At 35.8% G+C, this 19069-nt stretch overlaps 3 protein-coding genes across 4 annotated transcripts; 2 read left to right on the forward strand and 1 right to left on the reverse strand.

The window, feature by feature from the left end:
* The first annotated feature begins 677 nt into the window (after window positions 1-677).
* Window positions 678-7866, forward strand: LOC136997311 (uncharacterized). 2 transcript variants are annotated; one of them, XR_010888115.1, is made up of 8 exons: window positions 678-843; window positions 1115-1595; window positions 1867-2365; window positions 2637-3117; window positions 3389-3869; window positions 4141-4621; window positions 4892-5782; window positions 7644-7866. XR_010888115.1 is itself a non-coding variant. In XM_067347936.1 (8 exons), the coding sequence occupies exons 6-8, from the start codon at window positions 4485-4487 to the stop codon at window positions 7702-7704; spliced, it is 678 nt and encodes a 225-aa protein (XP_067204037.1). In that variant the 5' UTR covers window positions 684-843; window positions 1115-1595; window positions 1867-2365; window positions 2637-3117; window positions 3389-3869; window positions 4141-4484; the 3' UTR covers window positions 7705-7866. The 2 variants fall into 2 exon arrangements, 1 of the variants encoding a protein (XP_067204037.1); XM_067347936.1 differs by having other exon boundaries at window positions 684-843; window positions 4892-5371.
* An 800-nt stretch (window positions 7867-8666) lies between these two features.
* LOC105677224 (protein salvador homolog 1) lies at window positions 8667-11738 on the reverse strand. Its single transcript, XM_012375679.2, has 7 exons — window positions 11390-11738; window positions 10799-10875; window positions 10328-10455; window positions 9902-10135; window positions 9508-9729; window positions 9115-9420; window positions 8667-8985 (listed from the first exon to the last, which is right to left on the reverse strand). The coding sequence occupies exons 1-7, from the start codon at window positions 11478-11480 to the stop codon at window positions 8883-8885; spliced, it is 1161 nt and encodes a 386-aa protein (XP_012231102.1). The 5' UTR covers window positions 11481-11738; the 3' UTR covers window positions 8667-8882.
* A 226-nt stretch (window positions 11739-11964) lies between these two features.
* On the forward strand, window positions 11965-17896 carry LOC105677142 (probable maleylacetoacetate isomerase 2). The gene is made up of 5 exons (XM_067347938.1): window positions 11965-12123; window positions 13179-13230; window positions 13525-13673; window positions 13745-13949; window positions 14395-17896. The coding sequence occupies exons 1-5, from the start codon at window positions 12106-12108 to the stop codon at window positions 14622-14624; spliced, it is 654 nt and encodes a 217-aa protein (XP_067204039.1). The 5' UTR covers window positions 11965-12105; the 3' UTR covers window positions 14625-17896.
* Window positions 17897-19069: the final 1173 nt, after the last annotated feature.

Consider the following 19069-nt stretch of genomic DNA (forward strand, 5'->3'; position numbering starts at 1 on the left):
CATGATGGAGAAGCGCTCGCCCAAGTAGAAGGAACGAGATGGAAAAGACCAGATGTCTTTACATGTTGAACTTGAATATCTAATAGCGTTTTCGATTATACAGGATTTGAACGACCCAGGGTTGATCAATCACTATTTTACTATAAATGCAAGTCTTTCATTGGTGGAGAGGTTGCAATGACGTCATTAACCAACCCTGGGTTGTTCAAATCCTGTATAATCGAAAACGCTATTAGTGATCGTAATTTGTTAGAGAAATTCAGAAATTCCGATTGACGGTAGGAAGAGAGAAAAAGGAGGGGGGGGGGGGAAGGAGTCAGTAGGGAAGGAAAAAGATGGGGGTAAAAAGAAATTGGTAGAGAAAAAAGGAGGGGAAAAAAATTTATAGAAGAGGAAATAAATTAATAATCGGGAGATAGGCATCAGGTAAATAATCCGTGTCGTTTTGATTATTGAGCCCTGCATTTTGTCTTTTAATAAAGACCATTTCAGAAATCAGTCTTTTCGGATAAGAGGGTTCACCGTCCAATATCTTAACATTATTCCAATCAAAATCATGGGAAGAATCAACTCTGTGTTTGGAAATGACAGAAGAAGAACAGCTCTTCTTATTAATGTCGTTTTTATGTTCTTTTATTCTGGTGTTAAGTTGTCTTTTCGTCTGTCCAACATAAGTCATATTACAATTAATAATTCTTCCCTCCCATGGGTACACCTTGTCGTGGTGGGAGGGCTCAGTATCCTTCAGGATGGTGGTTTATCCTTAAGGATTTAAAGGGTAAACCATCCTGAAGGAGAAGCTAACGTACCCTTGACACAGCATTGCCACGAGTCGTCTTTCAGGTAATTGCATTTATTTATTAATAGGTATTTTAGTATCATAATAATATTTTATTCCTTGAAAAGCAAATAATTTCAATTCTTCCAACTTACAATAAAATTAAATTAAAGTTTTTACTGAATATTTACTAAAAAATTAGTTTTTCCTCAATGTATAAGAATTTGATTACAAATTATGGGAAATAAAGAAAAAATTTAATATGAACAATAATTTTATTTATAAAATACTAAGTTTAACACATTATTAATCTGAACTCGATTTTGTATTTTACAGATCAACTCCGCTCTTGTCCGTTGCGTATGATGGATGGCAACCGCTACGGCTATGGCTACGGCTGCGGCTACGGTTACGGCTACGGCTATGGCTACGGCAAGGGCTGCCGGCAACGGTTGCGGCTGCGGCTACGGCTGGTGCCTACGAATGCGGCTGCGGCTACGGTTGGGCTAGGCTACATAGCTACGGGCCACTCTATAATTCGTCGCTAATGCTGGACATTAGCGACTTATTGAAGAATGGCCCTGCGGCCACGCCTATGTCAATGATCAAGTTTGCGGACGCGTCTACGCCCACGCCGTCGCCAAAGCGCACGCCAGCCCCCAACGCCGTAGTCTACGCCAACGCCAAAGCCTACGCCAACACCAACTCCTACGCCAACACCAACTCCTACGCCATCGTCAACGCCCACGCCCACGCTGACGCTAACGTCAACACCAACGCCAATAAAATATACGAGGCCTAACGAATCATCTTTCAGGTAATTGCATTTATTTATTAATAGGTATTTTAGTATCATAATAATATTTTTTTCCTTGAAAAGCAAATAATTTCAATTCTTTCAACTTACAATGAAGTTAAATTAAAGTTTTTACTGAATATTTACTAAAAAATTAGTTTTTTCTCAATGTATAAGAATTTGATTAAAAATTATGGGAAATAAAGAAAAAATTTAATATGTACAATAATTTAATTTATAAAATACTAAGTTTAACACATTATTAATTTGAACTCGATTTTGTATTTTACAGATCAACTCCGCTCTTGTCCGTTGCGTATGATGGATGGCAACCGCTACGGCTATGGCTACGGCTGCGGCTACGGTTACGGCTACGGCTATGGCTACGGCAAGGGCTGCCGGCAACGGTTGCGGCTGCGGCTACGGCTGGTGCCTACGAATGCGGCTGCGGCTACGGTTGGGCTAGGCTACATAGCTACGGGCCACTCTATAATTCGTCGCTAATGCTGGACATTAGCGACTTATTGAAGAATGGCCCTGCGGCCACGCCTATGTCAATGATCAAGTTTGCGGACGCGTCTACGCCCACGCCGTCGCCAAAGCGCACGCCAGCCCCCAACGCCGTAGTCTACGCTAATGCTAAAACCTACGCCAACGCCAAAGCCTACGCCAACACCAACTCCTACGCCAACACCAACTCCTACGCCATCGTCAACGCCCACGCCCACGCTGACGCTAACGTCAACACCAACGCCAATAAAATATACGAGGCCTAACGAATCATCTTTCAGGTAATTGCATTTATTTATTAATAGGTATTTTAGTATCATAATAATATTTTTTTCCTTGAAAAGCAAATAATTTCAATTCTTTCAACTTACAATGAAGTTAAATTAAAGTTTTTACTGAATATTTACTAAAAAATTAGTTTTTTCTCAATGTATAAGAATTTGATTAAAAATTATGGGAAATAAAGAAAAAATTTAATATGTACAATAATTTAATTTATAAAATACTAAGTTTAACACATTATTAATCTGAACTCGATTTTGTATTTTACAGATCAACTCCGCTCTTGTCCGTTGCGTATGATGGATGGCAACCGCTACGGCTATGGCTACGGCTGCGGCTACGGTTACGGCTACGGCTATGGCTACGGCAAGGGCTGCCGGCAACGGTTGCGGCTGCGGCTACGGCTGGTGCCTACGAATGCGGCTGCGGCTACGGTTGGGCTAGGCTACATAGCTACGGGCCACTCTATAATTCGTCGCTAATGCTGGACATTAGCGACTTATTGAAGAATGGCCCTGCGGCCACGCCTATGTCAATGATCAAGTTTGCGGACGCGTCTACGCCCACGCCGTCGCCAAAGCGCACGCCAGCCCCCAACGCCGTAGTCTACGCCAACGCCAAAGCCTACGCCAACACCAACTCCTACGCCAACACCAACTCCTACGCCATCGTCAACGCCCACGCCCACGCTGACGCTAACGTCAACACCAACGCCAATAAAATATACGAGGCCTAACGAATCATCTTTCAGGTAATTGCATTTATTTATTAATAGGTATTTTAGTATCATAATAATATTTTTTTCCTTGAAAAGCAAATAATTTCAATTCTTTCAACTTACAATGAAGTTAAATTAAAGTTTTTACTGAATATTTACTAAAAAATTAGTTTTTTCTCAATGTATAAGAATTTGATTAAAAATTATGGGAAATAAAGAAAAAATTTAATATGTACAATAATTTAATTTATAAAATACTAAGTTTAACACATTATTAATCTGAACTCGATTTTGTATTTTACAGATCAACTCCGCTCTTGTCCGTTGCGTATGATGGATGGCAACCGCTACGGCTATGGCTACGGCTGCGGCTACGGTTACGGCTACGGCTATGGCTACGGCAAGGGCTGCCGGCAACGGTTGCGGCTGCGGCTACGGCTGGTGCCTACGAATGCGGCTGCGGCTACGGTTGGGCTAGGCTACATAGCTACGGGCCACTCTATAATTCGTCGCTAATGCTGGACATTAGCGACTTATTGAAGAATGGCCCTGCGGCCACGCCTATGTCAATGATCAAGTTTGCGGACGCGTCTACGCCCACGCCGTCGCCAAAGCGCACGCCAGCCCCCAACGCCGTAGTCTACGCTAATGCTAAAACCTACGCCAACGCCAAAGCCTACGCCAACACCAACTCCTACGCCATCGTCAACGCCCACGCCCACGCTGACGCTAACGTCAACACCAACGCCAATAAAATATACGAGGCCTAACGAATCATCTTTCAGGTAATTGCATTTATTTATTAATAGGTATTTTAGTATCATAATAATATTTTTTTCCTTGAAAAGCAAATAATTTCAATTCTTTCAACTTACAATGAAGTTAAATTAAAGTTTTTACTGAATATTTACTAAAAAATTAGTTTTTTCTCAATGTATAAGAATTTGATTAAAAATTATGGGAAATAAAGAAAAAATTTAATATGTACAATAATTTTATTTATAAAATACTAAGTTTAACACATTATTAATCTGAACTCGATTTTGTATTTTACAGATCAACTCCGCTCTTGTCCGTTGCGTATGATGGATGGCAACCGCTACGGCTATGGCTACGGCTGCGGCTACGGTTACGGCTACGGCTATGGCTACGGCAAGGGCTGCCGGCAACGGTTGCGGCTGCGGCTACGGCTGGTGCCTACGAATGCGGCTGCGGCTACGGTTGGGCTAGGCTACATAGCTACGGGCCACTCTATAATTCGTCGCTAATGCTGGACATTAGCGACTTATTGAAGAATGGCCCTGCGGCCACGCCTATGTCAATGATCAAGTTTGCGGACGCGTCTACGCCCACGCCGTCGCCAAAGCGCACGCCAGCCCCCAACGCCGTAGTCTACGCTAATGCTAAAACCTACGCCAACGCCAAAGCCTACGCCAACACCAACTCCTACGCCATCGTCAACGCCCACGCCCACGCTGACGCTAACGTCAACACCAACGCCAATAAAATATACGAGGCCTAACGAATCATCTTTCAGGTAATTGCATTTATTATTAATAGGTATTTTAGTATCATAATAATATTTTTTTCCTTGAAAAGCAAATAATTTCAATTCTTTCAACTTACAATGAAGTTAAATTAAAGTTTTTACTGAATATTTACTAAAAAATTAGTTTTTTCTCAATGTATAAGAATTTGATTAAAAATTATGGGAAATAAAGAAAAAATTTAATATGTACAATAATTTTATTTATAAAATACTAAGTTTAACACATTATTAATCTGAACTCGATTTTGTATTTTACAGATCAACTCCGCTCTTGTCCGTTGCGTATGATGGATGGCAACCGCTACGGCTATGGCTACGGCTGCGGCTACGGTTACGGCTACGGCTATGGCTACGGCAAGGGCTGCCGGCAACGGTTGCGGCTGCGGCTACGGCTGGTGCCTACGAATGCGGCTGCGGCTACGGTTGGGCTAGGCTACATAGCTACGGGCCACTCTATAATTCGTCGCTAATGCTGGACATTAGCGACTTATTGAAGAATGGCCCTGCGGCCACGCCTATGTCAATGATCAAGTTTGCGGACGCGTCTACGCCCACGCCGTCGCCAAAGCGCACGCCAGCCCCCAACGCCGTAGTCTACGCTAATGCTAAAACCTACGTCAACGCCAAAGCCTACGCCAACACCAACCCCTACGCCATCGTCAACGCCCACGTTCACGCTGACGCTAACGTCAACACCAACGTCATAAAATATACGAGGCCTAACGAATCATCTTTCAGGTAATTGCATTTATTTATTAATAGGTATTTTAGTATTTTTTTTTTTTTTTTTTTTTTTTGTAAGGCAGGGGAAATCTTTTATGGATACCCACGGGTCTCGGTGGAGAACCCGTGGGTTATGTGGGAGTCTCCAGAGAAGAAATCCTTGGTATACCCACTAAAACCCTCGCCGATGACCTTCCTTGCCATATGAGGGAGAGCCGGGTATCGCCTTGGACATTCGTTACAACTCCTCCTCAGGGGTGGCGCAGCGCCCTCCGCTGCACTGCTCACTGTTGATGTCCCCGCGGTGGCTCTGTCCTCGCCGTCGGAGTCCGACTCCGTAGGGCCAGTAACTTATATTATGTATAAATAAGTATATGACGTATGACATATGTCATATAACTTATTTATAAAACATGAAATATAAAGGTATTTTTGGTTTTTGTATGTATCATTTGTAAAAAAATCTTGATAAAAGAAACAACATTAATTTTGTGATTTACAATAATCTGTTTCAATATATAACATTAATTTTGTGATTTGCAATAATTTGTTTCAATATATACTTGTTTTAAATACTTACAATTAACCTTATTTTATGCGCTTACTTTGGTATCTAAAATACACATCAAAATATAAAATTTATTTCTATTACAGTAGAAAAGAAATATATTATAATATATGTTATTATATATATTGTTTAATTTTAACAGTTTTTATTGGACTGTACTTTAGACAATATTATATTTTGTCATTTCTCTCTGTTATAAGACATAATGTTTCTTTTCTACTATGACAGAAATAAGGCATAAAATAAGGCTAATTTTAAATATTTAAAAGAAGCATATATTGAAACAGATTATTGCAAGTCGCAAAATTAATGTTGTTTCTTTTATCAAGATTTTTTTACAAATAATAGACACAAAAAATTAAAAATATCTTTATATTTCATGCTTTAGAAATAAAAAATGTGGCATATATCATATACATTTCTTGTAAAAACAGTATATAAAATGGTGTTAATTTTTTATATAGATATTTTGATATCAATATAGATAATATGGAGTACATAATATACATAATATATATATATATATATATATATATATATATATATATATATATATATATATATAAAGCACATGACGTGAAAGCACATGATGTGAAAATATTTTACAATAAAGAATAAGACAAGCCAGAGGCGATCTAACGTGTGCTGGCGATGTAGAATTAGAAAAGTCAGAGGCGATCTAACGTGTGCTGGCGATGTAGAATTAGAAAAGTCAGAGGCGGTCTACCGTGAGCTGACAATTTTTAATAAATATAGTCGGAGGCGATCTAACGTCAGCTGACAGTTTAGAAAAAAGAGAGCCAAAGACGATTTATTCGTGAGCTAACAAATTGTAAGAAATATTGTCAGAGGCGATCTATTGTGAGCTTGCAGATTTTGAGAAATACGTAGTTCTTTTAGTTAGTAATTTACTACATGTGTGGTCTGTTAATGTTTTATCGGATAATTTATAAAGTCATTTCACCTTTTTTCTCGGAATTGAAATTTTATCGTATGGCTGTATGATGTATGTACATACGAGACGAAATAGACTTATACAAGGTGTCTAATAGATATAAATTAGATATGATAAAATATTTTATTTGAAAAATGTATATATAATACTTTATATCTAATTGGAAAAAAATATTATATGTTTTCCCTATTTTTATTCTTATGTAATTAATACAAAATAAATAAATAAGTTAACTAATTATTCAATACATACATATACATATTGAATATAGTTATCTTTATTTTATATTTTATATAATGACCGAAATGATATACACTCTCATTATTTCAGTCATTATCATATAAAATACAAAATAAAGATAACTATTTATTCAATATATGTGTATATGTATATATTAATTGATTAATTATTTAGAGTTATTTTGTATTTACTACATAAGAATAAAAATAAGAAAAGTATATGACATTTTTTTCAGTGATATATATAGTATTATATGTATATTTTTCATTTATTATTTTGTCATATTTAGTTCATATTTATTTGACACTTTGTATACGCCTATGTCTTCTCGGACATTATATTGCAGCCTTGCGACGAAATTTCAGTCGAGGAAACAAGCGCAAGCATCGTTTGTTTACAAACTATCCGATCACACGTACACAGACCACACGTCAGTGTAGTGTGTTACCACTCACAAATGCGTACACACGGACCTACGCGGCATAGGTCCGTAGGCTACGCCGATAATGTCATTTCTTTTTTAGTACCATCGAAATGATGGCGCTTTCGCGTCGGAGTTCGGCTTCCACTCCAGCATCCTCTTAAGAAAGGAGACGGAAATAGTATGTCTGCTCTTTCTAGTGTCCGAAACGTGGAGCTCACATGTACGTGGCTTACGCATGTGTGCGGTATTCTCTTTCTCATGCTGTTTGTTGCTTGCATCTCAAATCTGATGTCAAATTGATTAAAATGTGATTGATACTGAAATATGTGAGTACACATAATTATTATATAACTTTGTAAAATTATTGTATAACGAATTATAATGAACCTTGCATAGTGATAGGTTAACTTATTTATGTCTCATATAACTAATGATTTAAAAATTTTTCTTGTAAGTTTATTAGCACACGTGATTGAAAAGTTAAATGTATTTTACGATATATGTTATAATTTTGTTTTTTATCATCTTATCTTATTAACACTTCAATCTTCAATTTATCGCTATTAATAATACCACATTGTCATTTATATCTTGTAATTCAATTGAACCATGTTAAATAATATACATATTTTCTTTGGTAGGTTATACTAAATATATTGGTCTTTTACAGGATATAGGATATTTTCCCTAAACTTGATTGTAAATTTAGAAACAATGTTGAAACAATTTGTAGAACGATGGTTTGGAGTAAAAAACAAGTATCAAGCTCAACAAGCAAAGCGAAAACTTTCAATATTGTATGCTTTTTTAGGATGGAATTGTTTTGGTATTGGATTCTACTACTTATTAAAAGATAAAATACCAGAGAATAAATCAGAAAGAAGTATATATATATTTTATTAATGTTTTTGGTTTTGATTTTGTAAAAAAGAAATTTAAAAAATGATGGATTATTCTTTGCAGGAGAAGTATATTCAAAGTTAACTGGTACATCTCAAAATGTACATGTATACCAAATCACAGGCATGACAGTTAAAAAGGAGTTTGACTTGGTATTTGACAAGATGGTCCAGGAAAATAAAGAGGCTAAAGAAAAAGAACAGACAACTGTTGCAACATAGAATTAGGTAACACTTAATAATTATTATTTCTCAAAACTCATATATAGCATATATAAGATATTATCAAAAGGGATAAATTCCATTGAACTTTACATTATCTACACGTGTACAAAAGACACCGAGGTATTGACCATTTATCATGAGCTTCCAAGGAACCTTTTTCGTCAGTCAAAAAAAAAAATGTAAGATAACAATAGATTGATCAATAGATCTCTCTATCAGGGGAGAGATCTTCGTAAGGCGACAGCACCAGCATTAGAGCCACTGGATTCTGAGTTTAACACCTTCAATCTCTGTTCTATTTCGCACAACAATGCAGATCTGTAGTAACAAAAATATCAAAATATTAAAAATTATTAAAATTACTAAAATTTGAAGGAACTTAAAATATTATTTTATGAGAAATGATTATACATGTGTCAATAAATCGTTTTTGTTTCAGATTTTTACCTATACTCTTCATAACGCATCACGACCTCCTCCAATTCCTGTTTGTATAGTCTAGTCAGCATGGCGTTGAAGCAGTCCAGTTCGGGCAAGCGAAACAATTCCCAGCGCAGTTTGCGATCCAGGGCTATTGAAGCCCTGCTGTACACGTACAGCCAATGTGGTATCTCCTCATTGAGATAGGGATTGGCTGGCACCAGGACGCTGTGAGAGTGAAAGTGAGTGTGCCGTGGTGGCGACACAACGCGCACTGCTTGCATTTCATGTGGGTAACATGGATGTTCGTATTGCGCTTGACGCGTGATATGACTGAGAAAAGAAGTAAACGAATATTCATAGACATAAAGCGATATTTATGAAATCCTCTTCTCTTATTTGTTCTCCCAGTGTACTCACTTGACATAATAGACGCCGTATTCCGGTGATTCGATTCTCTCCCATCCCGTAGGCAAACCCTCTTTCTCGAGCGGATGTGACCAATGTGTGGTCTTGGTATTGTGATCAATGTAATACTTTCGGCCTCGGAGCGTGAAATCGACCGACCATCCAGGCGGTAAAGGCAACTCTTCCTGCTGGTCACTCCGAGAACTTGATCTCTCTGAATGGCACCTGCTGTAACTTTAATCAGAAATCGAAACTCGTTAAAACAAGTATGTTATCAATGTCAATTTCATTATTTATTTCACAATTGCAATTTAAGACTTTATAGGGAAAACAATATGAAGTATAATAGAAAAAAATTTCTGTAATTAATAGAGAAACGGTTCGCCACAGAAAACCGTTGTCGTACCCAGCATTTGTGCGATACACAGAATGATTATAGTCCTCGTAACCGGTATCGACGTCGAAGGGCATGTAAGGCATCTGTGGTGTCTGAACTCTGTCCAAATGATACTCGGACCCAGCGTATTGATTAATATAAGTATGCGACATTGCGGGTGACAGTTCGGGATGGTACATGGGTGTTGCGGTCCTCGAAATCATGCCGTCGTTCATTCCCGTATTGATTGAAAGATTAGCAAATCTATCGTGAAGATAAAAAACACATTACAGAAAAATATTTTACAACATTTATCTTGCAAGATTTCTCTTACGTTTAGAGAAAAGATTTGTGGTTTTATTTTTATGAAAAAAATTATTAAAAACATTTGAAAAATATCTTTTCACAAAGCTAAAACATTGCGTGACAGTTATTAAAGATATTAATACTATTAACCTTTGAGCTAAATCGGGAACGGAACTGTTTGGTGTATATTTTCCTTCGTGACTACCCAGACCGACAGCACTAGGCGTAGTTTTTGTATTTCCAAATTTTTGCACCATACTAGGTTGTTGAGGGATAGACTACGAAACAAAAGAAGCATAAGTTTCCTCAATTTTCCATTATTCAGCATTTATTAAGAAACAAGGACACATTTGGAAACATTTAATTTGGCAGTATATTACAATAGAGTATACATAAATAAAATTAAAAAATAATACACAATTTTCATTTATTGATGGGGATAGAAAAGTCAGAGCTTTATTTGAAATATCAAAACTTGATACAACTTGATATTGACAAATTTAAACAATGAGCACAAGTTTTACTAGAATAAGCAGATTTTAGATTTTCTTTATTTTTTAATAGGGAACATTGTATAATATGGTATATTTAAATTATACATTCATGTGCGATATAATTTACCATGGAAGCTGGCATTGTAGAATGGTTGTTGCGTCTTCTCGTCCTTTTGTTTGGCTCCGTTGTCCATACGTTGATAACTAGATGCAAGTAATATGAATTGTTGTATAATTCATGTTTTTATGATAAAAAGATAGAGTAAGAGAATATTCTCTTAAATTTTTGAAAGAAGTTTTATTATACATATAGTAAATTTATTAAAAATTATATATATATAGCAACATATCATAAAAAGGCAAAAAATATGAAATTATTATAAAATCAGTTATAATGGAAAGCTTGTTCTCATTAGAGATAATAATTAACGAGATATGAAAACGTTCCTTTTCATCTATATTTAAAAACGCCCTTTCATATGCAATGATCTAATAATATCCACCCTACTAATAAATTTACATCTGCAACTTTATCCTTTGAAAAATGCAAACATATGTATTAAATCATAAAAGAATCACAAGAATGTTATCAGTTATTTTTTGTAGAATACAAGGATAAGCAAAAAAGATATGCGAACTGCCAATCAAATGACAAACGCTTCATCGTTAGGAGCAGAGTGGAAGAGGAAAACGGATTAAGCCATCGCGAGATACGTACTCGGCATTTCGGGCGGCGTTTCCTTCTTCACATATTTACCGACCACTCCTTCCTTGATCGTCCTCAAATCCTTGTTTTTGCGCGACAGCATGTCAACCGTGTCGCTCGGACGGCGTTGTGAAGTCGAAACGTCAAACAGGGAGTTGCGCGCGCGGAGGCGGAATTAGAACGAACGCGACGCAACAATGAAACGTTCTAACCTAGCGACGTGAAAACGATGTGGAGAAACTCGACCGCGTTAAGAAAACACGCAGCAACGGAGCTCTTTTGCGAACGAGCAGATATAACGTTGAGTAACGATACAAATTACATCGGCTGTCGGTCATTCTGATATTATTCGAACATCTACAAACATATTTATGATAAAGGCGCATTCAGCCGAATCTTTCGTGATTGCACAATAAAGCATATGCATTGCGAAATCAACCAATCACGCGTCTGTTGCAAAAAGCTTTTGTGTAAGACATGGCGCAGCGCGGACTTTAGCGTCGCCATCGGAAAAGCGTACGGCGATTGGCCGTTGCACGATCGGCTAGAATGTAGCGGTGGAACGGGAAGGAACGGCTGGCAATCGAATAAAAGGGGGAGGAGGTGCGATTTCGCGCGTTCACCGTGATTCCGAATTATTTCTGACAGATTCCGGCTCGCCGTGGGTATAACGAGTTGTGCGTTGTGTCGCTGGCCGGGTAATCGAGCGGGCGAGAGACGACAACGAGATGTCCGTGATGGGTAAGGTGAGTATCGAGTGACGATTTAACCTTCTCACGCGGCCGGTCAGATGTCGAGAAGCACCGGGATAGCGCCGCTCGTCTCGTAACCGGCCCCGGTTACTGCGGTATTTCGCCATAACGCCGTCGCTCGCGGAGCCGGCTGAGGAATTCGTGAAATCGCTATGCAATTCTGATAAGTTCGAATTCCGATACGGCGGTCGATCGCGCGAAAATTACCTGTGTTTGGTCGCGAAGTAGCCCGGACAATAGAAAAATTCGACACAAGGCGAATTTTTCATTGCACAGAAAATTCAATTTTTGCGAGCTTGTTTCAGTCTCACTCATTAATAACGAGACGAGTGACGCGCGCGAACGAAACTCACCATTACCCCTTTTAGACAGAGAGCACCCTTGATGCCGAATGTAACACGCCGATAGTATGTAACACAAGGATGTGATACGCTTGTATGCGAGCGGCTGGCTACGCGCGCGCGCAGCTACTCCACTCGCAATATTTGCCGACTACACTTGCGAAATGTCAACGCGGCTTGTCAGTCGAAAAACAAAGAGAATAAGTTAAAGTATATTCTGAATTTTGTTGAAAAAAAATCAAATTTGTTCCTTTAAAAAAATGATATTTGTATGTGCATTTATGAAATTTCGTGCATTTATGAAATTTAATTATTTTTTCTATCAGACAAATTACTTTCTATTCTAGAAAATGATTATTTTTGTATGAAATGGCTGAGGATTTATATATCGAATATTTTTGAGACTAAATTTCGCATATATTTATTATTATATTAACAATTTAACTTTCAGATGTTATTTAAAATAGAATGATGAAAAAAGAAAGTTGAATTGATCATCGTTAGAATTATATCAACAACTGGAAGGAATGTTTCTTAATTAATGTGCATTTCAACACTCCTATTTACGTTTGCTAATCGTCATAAATTTTTTTCCACATCACGAATCTGGTTTTGCCGCTGGCCTCGAGCATGCCGTCGTTCTGGAGGCCGGTGAGTATACTTAGATAGAATTTATCTATTTACATCTTTTCTCATTTTTTCCAACAGCCGGTGCTCTACTCCTATTGGCGGAGCTCCTGCTCATGGAGAGTGAGAATTGGTGAGTGAAAGTCCTATTTGATGCGATATTATGTTTATATTGTGTATTTAAAATATCATATGAAATATATCAGAGATGCATTCGTGCAATATCAAATATACGATCTGCGATTTGTAAAAAAAACTGTAAACTTTAGAAGTATATACTTTTACTGTATTTTGAATGTTCTTAATTTACTTGTGCATAAAGAAATACTTTCTTGTATTTAACAAATTTTTAATCAGAAGTTTATTATTGTTATTATAGTTGATTATCTTTCAACTATGTTACTAATATTTCTGTATTTATCAATAGCATTGAACCTGAAGGAGATACCGTACGATATAAAACCTGTGAGCCTGGTAAAGGGCGGCGGAGAACAGCATTCCAACGAGTTCCGTGAGATAAATCCAATGGAGCAGGTCCCTGCACTCCATATTGACAATCACACGCTAATAGAGTCGGTGAGTATATTCGCTTACGTTTACATTGCGATTGTTTTTCAAAGTTGATAACCAGCGATTTATTTGCGCAGCTAAATATTCTGCAATACTTGGAAGAGACTAGGCCGAATCGTCCATTGATGCCGGCGGATCCTGTCAAAAGAGCTAGAGTGAGAGAGATTTGCGAAGTAATTGCCAGCGGCATACAGCCGTTGCAAAATCTCGTTGTTCTAATCTACGTTGGAGAGGAACGTAAAAAGGAATGGGCGCAGCATTGGATAACTAGAGGATTTACAGGTATATAAAAGAAATGTATTAAGTCCATAAATCGTATGATATAATAAACGATGAATTGCTACTAGCTTCATTTTTTTTAAATGATAAAAAAATAAAAGTTTTGTATGTTCCCTGAACAGTTTTATAATTAGATTTTTATTGTATTTAAACATTTTCCTGTTGCCATTTTTCAAATTTAAATATATAATCAATTTTTAACATTGCGAATCACCTTATTATATTTCAATGACGCTTTTAAATATTCATGACATGAAGACTGCGGGTGTTTGCAATTCTAATTATTCATTGCATATGAAGATTGTAAGGAAAAATATTCTTAGTCTGCGATCTTCGATGTATTAAAAAACGGCACGTTTAATCGTTGACGTTTAATCGTTGACGATCAAAATAGCGAAAATAAGTTTTCTTATATAATCGAGCAAACACTGATAATGTTATTTTTCAGCCGTGGAGAAATTATTATCGTCGAGCGCGGGCAAATACTGCGTCGGCGATGAGATTACGTTAGCGGACTGTTGCCTGGTGCCACAGATATTCAACGCGCGAAGGTTTCACGTGGACCTGAGACCCTTCCCCACGATTCTGAGGGTGGATCGTCACTTGGAGCACCATCCGGCCTTCACCGCGGCTCATCCCAACAACCAGCCCGACTGTCCACCCGAGGCGACCAAGTAGCAAGCGAGGCAGACCACCCTTTTCCTCTTCTAAATTCTTTAGAGGGGCGAAGAGAGGCTGGTCTTGTATTATGTAGTTTCATAGTGACAAAAGGTGAATAGAATTTATTCATATATTTGTTTAGATATATTTCACGTATATTTACAGATATTTCTATGAATCATTTAGTCAATTTTGATTAAAATTTTCCTTTTATTTTTTAAATAAAAATACAATCTAGGAAAAAACAGCTAATTGCTAAATTAAAGTATAGCGCGTTTTGTTATAATAATTGATTTTTTAATATATGAATGGGTCCAATAACACAGCGAATACTTGAGAGGTTTATTTTGATCCTTACCTTATCAGTCGATGAATTGCGCTATTTTGATAAGAGTATTTATACTTCAAAAAAATTGTCTGGTAGATTGCACCTTTTATCACTTATGAACTGCGTATTGGTACTAAAATGGTTAGCGGCGCAATAGAAGCAAATATCGAAACGGTGATTTTAATTTTATGTCATGTTATATCGTACTCTAATGCTGCTTATTTTAAAGTAAAGACACTCGCGCCATTTTTGTACCTATAAAGAAACAAGAAAGAAGAGCGATATTGGCCTATTTTTTAAGTTTTGTTACGTTTTCTACGATTTTACATAATCAATCGAAATTTATCTTCACGCGATATTTTTACACGATATTTTATAAAGATATATCGACCTATTCTGAATAGGTTCTGTTGAAATCAAAAGTTTTACTTTTTATATACTTATTACAATTATGTTTTATTTGACTTGCTTGAAGAGCGTAAGGAAAAGATGTTGCTATAAAATCTTAGTGAATACCCCAAAATCGTTGCTGGTACGTAGAATAGCGATTCGTATTTACGTAATACGAAGTACATGCCAACAAATTCAAAACTTGAAACGTTCAAATTCGAAGGGAAACGTGTAATAAGGAAATGCGCTCTCTTTTTCTCTTTGCTCAGTATCTTCCAAAATACTAACATGTAAAAAAAAGTACAAATTGCATATTTTTTTTATATTCCAATTTTAGCGTATATTAGATATGTTCGTTTTATTCGACACTCGTATTTTTCTATATCGTTATCGTTTAAAGTAATTTATTAGTTTTTTATTATAGCAACATTTTATATATATATATATATAAAACAACATTATTACACTCTTTTTTAGCTATATAGGCATTTTATACTTTTTAAAATTCTTATAAGAAGAAATATGAATAGACAATTATTAAAAGATAATAGTTTTGTTTTTATTTCTTATATTTCGGGAAATTTTATTAAAATTTTCACAGAAAGTGTGAATAAAACAAACAGATCTATTGTAATCCTTTTTTTATACAACGATTTGTAGCATATCTTTTTATAAAGAAGTTTTTAATTTTAAACAATTTCTGCGAAAAAATAATGTACCGAACTTTTCCATATCTGCATTTTCTAAGACGCATTTGAAACACAGACTTGTTATATAACTGTAGTTAGATAATCTGTGATTTAAATTACGTTGTGTAGAACTGAAGTGACTTCAGACGATGCTGCGAAGATTAGAATGTGCCATTGAAATGCCGTTTTACATAGTACAATCGCGAACGGTTTCAAACGCAAAGGAGAAACGCGTGTCGGCGCTAACAGAATCAAAGTATATATTTATGCTCTGGCGAATAGTTTTCCGGTTCGAGTGTAATGACAGAGATACCGATATTTTTCACGAATCTTTTTATAGAATCGCTCATTGTAAAGCCGCGTTATTATACATAGTCCTTGTGTGCTTCGAAAAATTTTATGCGCAAACGTACGTTTGTCAAAAGTCAAGTCTTGTAGATATCGAACACGACTGATCTGAAGCTCGATAATCAAATTTCACTTGGCATTCTTCCTTATTGCCGCGTTATCCTTTCTGTCCTTGTTTTATAACACAACGCGTTATGACATGTGCATTCGAAATCACATGTACAACATTGATGATTTCCCGCGCACGTTGTAACTGCCTTTTCGAGACTTTGACGAGTACTTCTTCCATGTAGCCTCCAGCCTTCGCCATTTATTTTTTTATAGGAAATATAGTGTCGTGTAACGAAGGTATTCTTTGTGCGCTTTCTAATAGAGGATATTAAGGATTGAATATATAGGATTATCAACAATTTGTGAAAACGTCGTCCGACATATGCTATTTCGGGACGAGTAAGAACATGCATTCCATGTCTATACATGCACAAATACGCAGTCACACATAGACGTATATTAATCTACCGAGTGATTAGATAATGTATATAATCTTTATATGAACCATCCCCGTCTCAAACCCGCTTCACAAATGTTTATAATATCGACAAACGTAATCGAAACTGACTGAACTCTCATGTATGTTTGCTTCGTTTTGATAACTGCGCTTTTTGTGAACGCTACATGATTCGATTATAAGAGTGTGAGCGAATTAAAATTTCCGCTGTCGATTTTAAGCATAATTAAAAATTAATGAACTGCATCTCGCATTTAAATGCAATCTAGCGTCTTTTTTTTTGTTTCTGTCTCGCATTTCTCTGCACAAATCATAAAAATCTGTAAAAGTGACAAATAATAATTAAGGCGACAGATTTTGTCAAAAAACAAGCTGTTATTCTAATTATCATTCTTGTATGATATTAAAATGTTTTGATAATAACTGCTCACTTAGAATCCCTATGATATATTTATGAAAAGTATAAAAGCGATTCTGTAATAAAATGAATAATAGACAATATTTATATTGTGCAACGTGAATCGGTCTTTCTTACACATCGCTCACTCTTATTCAGTATGTTTCGATTATAATTTATTTCGATTTTATGAATGAGACCGACTATGTTTCACTTTTATAATAGTATAAACCGACTGCATACATATGCGTTCATACTACTGCATAATTTGACGAGATAAATAGCAATAAACATATTAATAACTCTCCTGTCATATAATGGTCTGAAAGAAATTTTAGATGTAACATTTTTTGTGAAAGGGTGCGTGAGATCGTTAAGTATGAACAATTGAGAGTGTACAATAAATATAGCGATTGATATGTCGATTTGAAAAACGGTATGGAGCGCATAGATACTTTATAAGCGAAAAAGAATGATCATTGTATGTTTACACTGCTTATAGCGAATAAAAGATTCATGTGTCAATAGTGTATGTATAACTACTTCGTAGTAGTTGCGAAGAAGATCAAAACAGTAAGTGCATTCGTAATTGTACACTTATTATCGGAATAAAACTACGTTTTGTCTGTAGGAATTGTCTTTTTATTATGAGCAAATTTTGATGTAACAAGATCTGCAAATATGTAAACAAATATATCCAAGATTAAGCATCTATGTAAACTATAATAGTCTACATCTATGCGTAGATAATGTAAACAATTGTATTTTTGTTGAATGTATTTTTTTTTAATAAATTTTTATTATGAATATATAAAACATAAAATATTTTATTTTAAACTTATCCTTATTATATTAATATACTAGTAAAAAATCCATTCAATTTAACAAGTCATATCACTAATAGAAGATGAAGGCGTGCACAATCGGAGACATTTAATAAAAAAAACCGTCTAATTTATTGTTACTTGAATTATTGAAACATTTTTACGTCCAATTTATCGTTGACTTATGCCATTTGTTCGATTTTAAGAGATTTCGACGACCAGAAAACGCCTAAACGCGTTCTCCAATTTTCTCCACGACCAGGAAACGCCTAATTGCGTCCTCAATGTTGACTCCAGTGAACGCGATTAGGTGTCCTCTGGCCGCTGGCAAAATTTGAGGGACACGATTAAATGTCCTCTGGTCCGTAAAAATTTTGTTAATAGTACAATTAAAAGCCAAATAAGATTTTTTTAATTAAACGTCTTCGATTAAGCGTGCTCTTTTTTATGAATGATAAGGTATTATTGAATTAGATGGATTTTTGCTAGCTATGAGCATGAGTAATAAATACTTTTTAGATGCAGTAAGAAGTTTATGGCTATAAAACCATATTTTGAATGCAATGAGGTCTGTATTTATAAACAATAAGTACTTGAATTCGATAGCACGTTGTTAAAATATGTTAATAGTAAAATTCTTAAAAATGAGCAAAATATATAAAGATAAAATGTCAATTTTATAATTAATGCACGTTGATTTTGTCAAAGTTATTGATTTAAAAAGTTTTTTAACAAAATTGAAGTTTTAAGAAGTAAAAAGTTGTATTATCAGATTTTGTATAATACGCTGACAAAATCAAGATCATTTCTTTTTAATTAAACATTTCTTCAAATAAATAATTGCTATTAATTTAAATAAATCAATTTTTTCTGTATACAAAAATAGTTTTGAAGCCTCTTAAAGTCTCATCTAGACTCTAATAATAAATGTTATAAAAAAACTGAAAAAATATTAACAAAAATAATTAAAAGTAATTGT

This window comes from Linepithema humile, chromosome 1, assembly GCF_040581485.1.
Source record: "Linepithema humile isolate Giens D197 chromosome 1, Lhum_UNIL_v1.0, whole genome shotgun sequence".
Taxonomy (NCBI): domain Eukaryota; kingdom Metazoa; phylum Arthropoda; class Insecta; order Hymenoptera; family Formicidae; genus Linepithema; species Linepithema humile.